Below are 11,801 nucleotides of genomic sequence, written 5' to 3'. Positions count from 1 at the left end.
AGATTGGGGGGGGGCACAGGCCAGGCTGAGGGGACCCCCCCCCCCGAGTGCACAAATTTTTGTGCACCAGGCCTCTAGTCAAAGCATAATATGCTGATATCCTGGGGCTGCTCAACTGCTCACTATGATGTGCACTGACCACCAGGGGGCAGACACTCTGACCAATAGGTTAGCTTGCTGCTGGGGTCCAGCCGATTGGGACAGAGATGGGCTGGACATACCCTGGAGCGCTCCTGCGGTCCCTCCCCAGCTGGCCAACCTCCCGCATTCCCTCTCTGGCCCAGTGGGATCCCTTGGCCTGGCCTGCACCCTCTCGCAATCTGGGACCCCTCAGAGGATGTCAGAGAGCTGGTTTCAGCCTAATCCCGCAGGCCAGGCCGAGGGACCCCACTGGTGCACGAATTCGTGCACCGGGCCTCTAGTGTTAAATAATGTGTCCTCAATTAATTGTGTTTATTTTTCATTCCTTTATTTAATTGTATTTACTTATTTTAGAGAGAAAGAGAGAGAGAGAGAGAGAGAGAGAGAGAGACATCAATTTGATGTTCCATGTATTCATGCATTCATTGGTTGATTCTTATACATGCCCTGACTGGGGATCAAACCTGCAACTTTAGTGAACTGGGACAACACTAAGCAACTGAGCTATCTGGCCAGGGCTTTCCTTTATTTTTTAAAAAACAATGGAGTTTATTTTTGAAATAGGTCAATGTAGATTCCTCTCCAGCCCTACCTCACCATCCACATGTTCAATTGGCATGAAATAAACAAAAGTAATATCCTCAGTAAAAACTTTATGATTTATAAAGATAAAAAGTACAAGTCTCCCTCCTGGTTTCTGCCTACCAAATGCACCCCTGACAGACATTCAAACCTGATGACAGTCCCTTTCCTCAGCAGGAACCACATGTCAGCATTCTTCAAAAACAAACATGAATGCCTATAAACATGTCCTTTAGGGAACACAGACACGTGGAATTTATCTGTTCCTCAGTCACCAGTTTGCACTTTAATACACAGGGTTTTTGTGGGTGTTTTTATTTGTTTGTTTTTGTCGTCTCCCTTTAAATTCTGAAAATTAAGCTAAAAAAACCCGCCTTTACCAAATTCTACTTCCTCGGTATTCTTTTCCTTTGTGTTAAAAACAAAAACAAAACAAAAAAACTACCAAGAGTATCCCAGCTTCTAATATCGATGAGTTTCCTAACTGAAGAGAGCAAGAACAGTCATTTCTTTTCTCTTACAAAACTTTGGCTTTTTAACTTAGTCTTCCAAAGGATGTGTTTTCTGCATAATTTAATTCAAATGTAATGGAATATCTAGGAGTACAGGGTGAGACCCAGCCCCTAACCAGGAAGAGCTTAGTGCTTGTATGTTGGAGGGAGGGAGGCAGACGGGAGAGGAGCAAATACTGTAAAATGAGTTACTAAAAGCTGAAGAAGAGGCTGGGACCCGGCCCGGTTAAGTGAAAAGGACAGCAAAGTGCTCACCACTGACTGGTAGAAACATACTTGCACTCCTGTGTGCTTCCCAGCTTCCTCCCTGCTTCCTTCTATGGCCACCTTCTTCCCCCACACTATGCTGTCTGAGCTTAAATATTTCCAAATGATTGTGATTGCTCCTAGTGGACTTGGATTAGAATAACAGTGCCTAAGGGCTGAAATGACAAAGGAAAGTCCAATCACAAACAGCACTATTTATCACTGTGCAGACACTTTTACGTGTGATTTTGACTCCTTAATTATCCTAAGGGGGTGATGGGGGTCCTGCCCAGATCCTGGAAGTAAAAAAGAAATAAGATTAGAGTTCTGATGCTTTAAACAAGTGAGGAAGTATCCAATAAAAGTGCACACTCTTCTGAAGTGAAAAACTACTTAATAGCTCTGGAGAATACATCAATCTCTGTTCTCTTCATGACAAAGTGACAGTGTGACAAATAATTTTGGCTTAAGTATTTTACAATAGTCATTATAAAAAGTCTGTTTTTATTCTAAATGAGCCAGAACACCAGAGAATCTACCAACATGTCCTTCCCTCATTTCCATTGTTATGGTCCTCTTATAGAAACAACAGGTCAGGAGAAAGGTACAAAATGTCAGCATGTGTAATATTTTTTCATCAAGTCAGCGATTTTTATGTGAACATATTTGTGTATTTTTTTGGAGAAATATCTTCTTGCTTTCAGGCTGAATCTGCAAATAAGGCACTCAAATCACTAGAAAAGAGAAACCATGTGAAACTGAAAAGGTTACTAAAGATAGTGTTAGGCTATTCTAATTATTTGAAAAGTCTATTAGTAAATAGCTAGTATATTGCTTCTTGCTTCAAAATGTAATAATTTTGGATCTGAAAGTTACCCATCTCGGATGAAAATTCTGGACCACATTAACATTGAATAGAGTATTTATTGTGACTTTTCCCCCTGTGATATAAGATTGTTTATTTTTCCGAGCTCTCCAAATGACACAGTTGCAGAACCTCTTTCAGCTGGTCTTGCCTGAAATTAATGAGAAAGATTAAAGACATCAGAAATAGATAAATATGTAGTTCTAATGAACCCCTGCATGCTGTCTTGTATTAAAAAACACACCCCACCCTAAGTAAATAAACAATAAACAGCAAATGGAAACATAAGCCCACTAAGAAAACTGATTGGTCTTACTGTTACCTGTGAATCATGGTATTTCCATCCTATCATGTAATAGATCTGATATGTGGCAGGCACCGAACCATCCTCATTTCTGTACATTTCTATAAAGACAAACGATGGTTAAAGTCTGAAAAAATGCCAGTAGGAAAAATAATCTGCTCAACAAAAGTCGTATCCTCCAAAGAGAATGGATAATAGGAACTTGTGGGATTCTGAAAATGCCTCCCATGAAAAACCCTCGACACCTGAGAAGCTGACAGTAGGGAAGGAGTAAGGACTGTTTGGAAAGGGATATGGATACACGGGATCTGAGTTTGGAAGGGAGGACAAGAAATCTGATGGTGCCCGGCTGGGGTGGTTCAGTGGTTAAGGACTGACCTACGGACCAGAAAGTCACGGTTGATTCCCCGTCAGGTCACATGTCTGAGTTGTGGGCTTGCTCCCCAGTGTAGGGTGTGCAAGAGGCAGCCAATCAATGATTCTCTCTAATCATTGATGTTTCTGTTTCTCTCTCCTTCTCCCTTCCTCTCTGAAATCAATAAAAATATATTAAAAGAAAAAAAAAAGAAATCTGATGGTGCCTTAAGAGGAAAGGGAAAAAGCATTGGCAACATTAAGGGATAAACATGACAGGACACATTTCTCAGTGAGTCCTGGGTGGCGGAAGGGCCGGCTCCCTTACCTTGGTACACCGCCGCAGCCGCCAGCATCGTGTCTCGGTGCAGGAGAGCTTTTCTATTCCAGGCACAGTTACTCTCACCCATTCCTAAAAATACACTACAGGCAGTTGGAGATAATACAGCAAAAACCCTGAGCAGCTCAATAAATACCACAGATTTACTTTTATCTCCTAAATAGTATACCATGCTCTAATAGTCATGCAAAACATCATAAATAATCTCATTTTGCTTTCAGAATGCAGCAAGGCTTCTTAGTGACTCTAAGGCAAAACTACCTGGAGCGTCTGGATATCAAGACAGTGAAGAAGTCAAATTTCAGGAGGCTAGCCCCATAGCACACTTTACTTGCCAGAAATGGTCTGAGCCAGTAGGGCCCCGGCCAGGGGGCTCAGTCGGAGTGTCGTTCCATACACCAAAAGGTTTTGGGTTGTGGGTTCAATCCCTGGTCCGGGCATGTATGGGAGGCAAGCAATCGATGTTTTTCTCTCTCTCTCTCTCTTAACCCTCCTCTCTCTAAAATCAATGAACATATCTTAGGGTGAGGATTAAATAAATAAATAAACAAACACACACCCAAAAGGTTTTGGGTTGTGGGTTCAATCCCTGGTCCGGGCATGTATGGGAGGCAAGCAATCGATGTTTTTCTCTCTCTCTCTCTCTTAACCCTCCTCTCTCTAAAATCAATGAACATATCTTAGGGTGAGGATTAAATAAATAAATAAATAAATAAACAAACACACAAACAAACAAATAAAGTGAGCCAGTTGGGCAAAAAGGAAAGTGCGTGGCCCTCCCAGTGAGTCACCAGGAGCTGCCAAGTGCCTTTCGAAGGATGCCACATTTTATGCCCCTTTTAGCTGCTGTTCAAAGGAGGACAGGAACTGTTACAATGCCTCACCCCTTCTAAGCCATAAATGTAATATGATCATGAAACCGGGAAAAGGGCTCCGAGACTTGTTAGATAACACCAAAGCTAATGTGTTGTCAGATCTTACAATACTTTACTAGTCCCAGATTAGGAAAAAAATTAGGTACATTCTTTTCAGGGGCACTTTCCTTAATGTTTTAAAATTCATTTTTAGATTTCTTTCTTTCAAGTTGATAGCTAAAAGCTACATTTGATTTTTCCTAATGCATATACTTAAATAAAATTACTTTGTAAGGCTACATATTAAACTAGTCCTCAATATTAAAAGGATTTCAAAAGCAAAATCCTTTATGTCTACCTACTACATGACTAGAAATCAGTTTCTTGGTTTTGTTTTTTCTACTTTCACAAAAGAAACCAATAAACTTTTCAACATCAATGTTCTTTATTAGTTTAAAAATAATATTACAAGTTTTCAATGCCTTTATTGAAAACAATCAACAAATTTGCTGTACTAAGTAAACCTTTTTCTTCTCTCCAATCCTAAAAGGCTCCTATTATTCCCTAAAATAGTGAATCTCTCGTACTAAAAGCAATGCCCCACATCCTGTGAGTATAAATGCCCAATTCATGAAGAACAACAGACAAACCCAGGAAGAAAAAGGTGGATCTCAGTCTTGTGGTCATGAAGCAGGATGATCTCAGAGCAATGGCTCTGGGTCAGACTAGAGCAGTGGTTCTCAACCTTGGCTGCACATTAGAATCACCTGGGAATCTTTTTAAAATCCTGATTTCTGGGCCTCATCCTCCGGAAATTCTGTTTCTTTGTTATATGGGGGGAGGCCACAACATTAGTAACAAAGAAACAGAATTTCCAGAGGATGAGGCCCAGAAATCAGGATTTTAAAAAGATTCCCAGGTAATTCTAATGTGCAGCCAAGGTTGAGAACCACTGGACTAGAGGATCTCCCAGGCTTCCAATGCTGACATTTTGGACTCATTACATAATCTAATTTTAAAACATTCTCCTGCATAGTGAGTATCAGCTATAGGTAAACTGGGCTCATGCTGGAAGAGTCTATTGCTGATGATGGTTGTGGTTTCCAAGACTGACGATTAGATAACAGGTAGCACCCGTGAAATGCAGGTTTCATTTTTTAAATGTAAATATTTAATGCATTTCTATGAAATGCCTTCTAAATAACTGTTACTGGGATCTGCTAATTGAGATTACTAGGGACAATGATCTTCCTGAAGGTCTGACCTAGGCGTAATGCTCTTTCTGATACAGAAATTCAAGAGCACTACTATACAGCATGGCCAGCAACTCTGCTGCCAGGGCAGCCCACCCCCTCACAGGGACATGCATGGCCACCCTGAACTTCCCTCCTTGCAGAAGCACTGTGATGGGTGCAAAGACTGAGGGGTCAGAATCCCAGTTCTGACCCTTCCGTGACCGGAAGCAAAGTCATTTAATCTCTATTAAACTCAGTTTTGTGATCTTCAAAGTGGAATGATAACACTTCCTAACGCATCCTGATGGGCCTTTACTGAAGACCTCCTGGGAAACACATCTGGGGACTCCTGAGCAGCTCTGCACTTTGGCATAACAGAAAAATCTGGAAGGAGGTAACTGATTAAGACTTTCACAGTGTTTTTAAGGTTAAGTTCAACTGTTTATAAAAAAAATCTGATTTATTCCAGTTTACTAGGAAAAATACTGAGAACTGTCTAAAAAAAAATAATAATAATAACTGAACTTACCTTAAAACTACTGTGATAGCCTCCAAAACTTTTCATGCATTCATCGCTGATATACAACTTGTTTTGTAAAGTTAGGTCAACATTCTTGACTTTTTTCTGTGAATTAATAATAATGGCAGCTTGAATGAGAAATGCCACAACCATCAAGAAAAAATGTATAAGCCAATGTAAAATACCAAAAAACAATTTGAGGGTAGCACCATCTTCCAGTCTGCAAAGCCGCACACCTGGAATTCTCCCACGCTTCTCCCTCCTCCATTCATCCCGACCACCTCTTACAGTCTCAGCTGCCTCTGACCTCTCATCAGGAGTATAGTAAAGACTTCAAGATCTGAATCAGGCTGCTACACTGGGTTTAAACCCTGGCTCTACCACTTACTAAATACATCACCATGAACAAGTGACTTCTCTTTGTGCCTCAATTCCCTCAAGCAGAACAAGAGAGGTTAACTATGGTAGCTCTAGTCTCACCTTCCTCATAAATATGCTCATAAACATAGCTGCAGGGTGAGCCCTCTGACATGCTAACCTGATTGTCTTTCCTCTGTGCAAAATTCTTCCAAGACACTACCAGGCTCACCTGAGAAATCTAGAAGCCTCTGACGGCCTCTCCTGCATCATTTTTCATCACCCCCGCATTCTACATGTTCAAGCAGTACTGCATTACTGTACAGTTCCTTCACTAGGGAAGTGTGCACCCTCTTACATCTCTACCTTTACACAGCCCACTTTCTTGGCTCGGAATGCAATGCCCGCCCCGCCCCAAGCCTGCATCCACTCCTTCATTCTCCTGGCAAGCCCATTTAGCTGAGGTGCTGCCTCTTCTGCAAAGCATCCCTGACTCCCTAAGAAGGTTTAGGGGCTTTTACTCGTTTCTCTCTGTATTGATCTCATTTTACAGCTAAATACAGATATCTGTCTCTCCATAGAGCATAAGCTTCCTGACATCAGGAACTGTGTATTCCTATCATTGGCTCAGTGGTTGGCACATGGTAGATGCTCAATAAATGGTAAGTGAATGAATATAAACTCAATCAGTTAATGTTTGTATCTACTTTGTTAGATATTATTTTTACAAGTTATCTTTAAATAATTCCTCTTAAACCTCCTAAGAACAGGAAATATCTAAGACTAAAACACATGATTTGTGTAAAAGACTATACAGTAAAATGCCTACTATATAGGGCATTGGCAAAGCCTCTTGAAGGTAAATAAAAGGCAACCGTTCCCCCAAATAATGACCAATTTAAAACCCAGGTTATCAACTGGGAGCGGGTATGAGTCAACCTTCTAGTTTATAGCTTCATTTGGATGAAATAAAAGCCGCTGTACACTTAAGATTAGTGCATTTTACTGAACGTCCATCTAACTTCAATGAAAAAAAAACCCACATAGATCAAATACCCAGTATAGGACTCTGGATTCAAATCATAACTCCAGACTTACTGTGATCACAGACAAGATACTTAACTTCCCGATGTCTCAATGTGCGCATGTGTAAAATTAGGATACTAGGAAATCTCAAAGAACTGCACCTGGCACAGAGTAAGTACTATATTTTCAAATCAGAGGGTCGCAACCTCTTTCAATTGATAGGTCTAATTTCTAGTCTCTCTTTCCTTTCTTGAAATGAATCATGAGCACAGCATTTTTTGTGCAGCAGAACAAAAATAAATGCTGTATTTGAAAAGTACCCTTATCATAACAGTGAATGATAAATTATCAGCATACCATCATCTCTCAAGCTTTCCAGTAAAGGGGCTCAGTGATCAGGGGGAGCCAAGTGTTCGGGGCAGGGCTCAGGAGGGAGTGTGTGAGTTATTACTGCTTCCCTGTCATGTTGGGCTGCACGCTAAGGCTGCCAGGCCCTGTACTGAAGTATAATAAATAAAGAATGACTATAATAGTAAGTTTTCCGCTACACGTCTTTCCCCTTGTGGTTCTCAAAAGAGGCTGGACAATGGCTCAAATGGATCTGTTACAAACGGGTAGCTACAAGAAGCAGTAGAATCAGGTAAGAGCGTTCCAGTGCAAGAGTCAAGAAGGCAAGAGTTTAGCACCTAATTCTTCTACTAGGAGGTAAGTGTTCTCTTTTAGGCCTCCTTTTTCTCACTTGTAATGCAGAGATGAAGTAGTTACCAGAGAGTGGTTGAGGGAAGCGAGTGCAATAACGCTTACAAAAAAACTATAAGTCTGTAAACAAAGTATTTCTTTTTATAATCCTCTTGCTTTAAATCACTTTAAGTTTTCAGGATCCAGATGAAGGCTCCCTGGTTTCACACAACACGCCTTTAATCCATACAGCTTCCCCATTCATCAAACAGGTGTTTATGCCATTTGTGTAACAAAAGAATCCAACCTCACAGATGCTCACGGGGTTGGAGGTAAGTTAAGGCTCTCCATAGAGAAAGTCACTTTTCCAGTAGCCCTCAGTGGTAGCTGTGTGTTTTTGCATACCTCACCTCTTTCATGGCCAAGGGCAGGGTCTGTGTCCTCGTAGCTGCTCCAAGCCTCTTCCAAGCCATTACTTCTCTGCCTATTAAAACCCTTACCCTGCTGAGACCCGCACCACTCCTGCTGCTGTCAGATATCAGGCTCCCAGGCCCTCCTGTCATTCACCTGGTTCAATTTCCCTCTGTGCACAAGTCCTGCCACCAGCACAGGTGATTTCACTGTTAATAACAGTCAAGTACCATGGCCTCTAAGATTTCTTAGTCTCCTCACCACTAATAGACTTCTCCATCACATCTACAACATGTTCCAAAATCATTAATTCAAATATCCCGTATGCTGACCATCTCCTGTGCTCCAGTGTTCTTGGTATTTCAACCACAATCACTCTCTGACCACCTTGGGATCACTTGTGCATGTCTCCTCTACTTTTTGCCAATCCATTAGCTTGTTCTTTTTTTCTTTCAAAGTACCGTTCCTTCCAGCTTAGATTATTTCAATTACACTCTTGGAATTATTTTTAAATTTTTCAATTACAGTGAACATTCAATATTAGATTATATTAGTTTCAAGTGTATTAGACATTTATATAGTTTAAGAAGTGATCCCGCTGATAACTCTAGTACCCACCTGGCATCATACATAGTTATTACAGTATTATTCACTATATTCCCTAAGCCATACTTTACACCCCATGACTATTTTGTAACTACCAATCTGTTCTTCTTAATCCCTTCACCTTTTGTACCCATTTGTCTTTATGTCACTCTCAACTAGCAAAGTCCCAACCCAAACAAATTTAACTATCTGTTCTGTGCCTGGTGTTGTTGGAGAAAGTGTGAAAATGCTTTAAAGTGCCTTACCTTGTAAATCTTCCATCAATTCAAACATTCCAGGATAGTTAACTTGAATTTCATCAGTGTCCTATTTAAAAAGAAAATATTCATCTGACATTTATCACAAAAAAATAAAAGAAAAAAATCCAGATTCAAAAGGCCACAGAGATTACCCAGACCAATCTCTCATGGTAAGCAGGACTCTAAGTTACAACTTTCTTCACAGATGTCATCTGGCTTATGTTTGATTTATGATGATTTCAAATTGCAGAATAAATATTTTCCATTTTAAGAGAACACATCCTAAAACTCTATCAACTGGTTCTAGTTCTTTCTCTGGGAACAACACAGAATCAGTCTGTTCTGTGCTCTCTGCAAACCATTACCCTCTTCTCCACATCTAAAAATTCTGCCAGGTGACTGTAGGGGAGCAGGATTTCACCCCAAAATATGTTTCTTTGGATTATGTTAGGTTGATTCTTTTTTAAAATCAAAAGGCTTCAGAAAAGCTTTTAACCTTAACCGCCTAAAAAGAAATAAAAAATGTATAGATAGAAAGAATGCGATAAATACAGAGCAGGTCACAAGTGAAAAGAAGTTTCCTCCTCCTGACTTCTGATACTCTGTTCCTCTCCCCAAAGATAACCTTTGTTAATTGTCTTATACATCCTTTCAGAACAATTTTTCCTCATAGACTCAAATACAATTATATCACTTAAAACCTACATATGCAACTATATATGTACTATGTGTACATACATACTAGTACATACTCTTTTCCTCTTTTTCTATATTGCACTCTTGAATTTTTTAGAAAATAACATCTTAGAGATCTTCCCCTATAGACATATATCTACTGCATTCCTTTTTAACAGCTGTGTACTATTTCATTAAAAAGATATGCTTTAATTTATTTAACCAATTCTCTATTAATGGACATTGGGATTGTTTCAGTTTTTCTTTTTAATCCTCACCCGAGGATATTTTTTTTTTTATTACTGATTTTAGAGAGAGAGAAAGGGAGGGAGGGAGGGCAAGAAACATCCATGTGAGAAAAAAACATCAACCGGTTGCCTCCCACACGCTTCCCAATTGGGGATCAATCCAGCAACCTAGGTAAGTGTTCTGACCAAGAATCAAACCTGCAAACTTTTGGTGTATGGGATGACGCTCCAACTAACTGAGTCCCCAGCCAGGGCTTACTTTTTTTTTTTTTTTTAAAGAAATGCATGAATCAGTTTGTGAACCTTTTAACAAGACAGTCCCCGGGTAATTCATTTCTTCTACATCTTTTTCTGTATTAAGAAACTATTTTTAAAAAGAGATCCTAAGATTAAAAACAAAATTTCTTCCAAGCTGATATGCAGCCATTAAGCAATATCCTTTGAAAACCTTCTTCAATGAAACCATCTAAAAGCACTATCTTCATCTCAGTCAAAGAGTACCACAATAGCTTTGTCAAAGGCCTCATTCAAATTAAGATGGACCACCTGCATTTTCTCCTAATATACTAGTCTGGCACTCGGTCCTACCTAAAAGGAAATGAGCTTCATTTAGAATGCCAGATGACTCTGAAAATAATTCACTAAGAGGGTCATATAAATGTAAATATAACTATTTGGCTTTAATTTAACTTGATTTCATTTAAAAATAGGAAACCATAGCAGTATAAAAGCAATATATCTAATGTTGTATGCAACATAAACCTGTATAATTGATTATATAAAAGCTTTTTTGGATGGGTTTTTTAGAAAATGAATTAGAGTGCAATGTTAATACAGCACTTTAGAGACAGTGTACATGTCTCAAGGAACAAATTTATAGATTTATTATTAAATCAGTAACTCTCTAATTTTGTAAACTATAAAGAAGATTCTACACCAATATTTTTGTATTATATTAATGTTTAAGTTATTCAGTTCATGTTTGGAGAAGAACATGAAAATTATTCTGAATTAATAGATTTCCTAATTAAGAAAAATATAGGCTTTTAAATGCTATGATATCAGGTTAAGCCTTTTTAGTAGAAATCTTTCTAAAATGCACAATCCACTTGACAACCATGGAAAACCACGTGGACCACCAGAATTGTAACACAATATGGGAAGCAATTCTTAAGAGGGTGAACTATAAAGATAATCTTTAAACCAGTGGACTCTGACTTATTTCAGTCACAGTCCTCTCTCAAGATCTGATGAAATTACATACAAACAACAACAAAACCATGTTTCTTTACAACGTGGATCCTCTAGTTTACCGACAGGTCCCCTATAAATCCAAGAAAATCAAGCAGGGATTTCTGTTTTTCTTACTGCTACATCTAAAGTATCTGGAATAGTGCCTGGCACAGAGAAAGTACTCAATAAATGTTTGTCATAAGATTGAATAAATAAATAAAAACACAATACAAGAACATTCATTTCAGAATTGTTTCTATAGGCAAAAGAACCAACAATAACAAAAAACTGGAACAAGCCCTAGCCGGTTTGGCTCAGTGGATAGAGCGTCGGCCTGCAGACTGAAGGGTCCCAGGTTCGATTCTGATCAAGGGC

At 39.4% G+C, this 11,801-nt stretch overlaps 1 protein-coding gene across 1 annotated transcript in view; it reads right to left on the bottom strand.

Moving 5' to 3' along the window:
- Positions 1-2,385: 2,385 nt before the first annotated feature.
- NDUFAF5 (NADH dehydrogenase (ubiquinone) complex I, assembly factor 5) overlaps positions 2,386-11,801 on the bottom strand; it is a 32,569-nt gene continuing 23,153 nt past the window's right edge. Inside the window, exons 8-11 of the mRNA XM_005860572.2 lie at positions 9,277-9,337; positions 3,333-3,416; positions 2,669-2,751; positions 2,386-2,497 (exon numbers count right to left, since the gene is read on the bottom strand). Coding sequence (XP_005860634.1) covers positions 2,405-2,497; positions 2,669-2,751; positions 3,333-3,416; positions 9,277-9,337 — 321 coding nt within the window. The 3' untranslated portion in view covers positions 2,386-2,404. The remainder of the gene's footprint in view (positions 2,498-2,668; positions 2,752-3,332; positions 3,417-9,276; positions 9,338-11,801) is intronic.

This window comes from Myotis brandtii, unplaced genomic scaffold (assembly GCF_000412655.1).
Source record: "Myotis brandtii unplaced genomic scaffold, ASM41265v1 scaffold137, whole genome shotgun sequence".
In the NCBI taxonomy this organism is placed as follows: Eukaryota; Metazoa; Chordata; class Mammalia; order Chiroptera; family Vespertilionidae; genus Myotis; species Myotis brandtii.
Note: the sequence above shows the minus strand (reverse complement) of the source record. Positions and strands in the feature narration are given on the sequence as shown.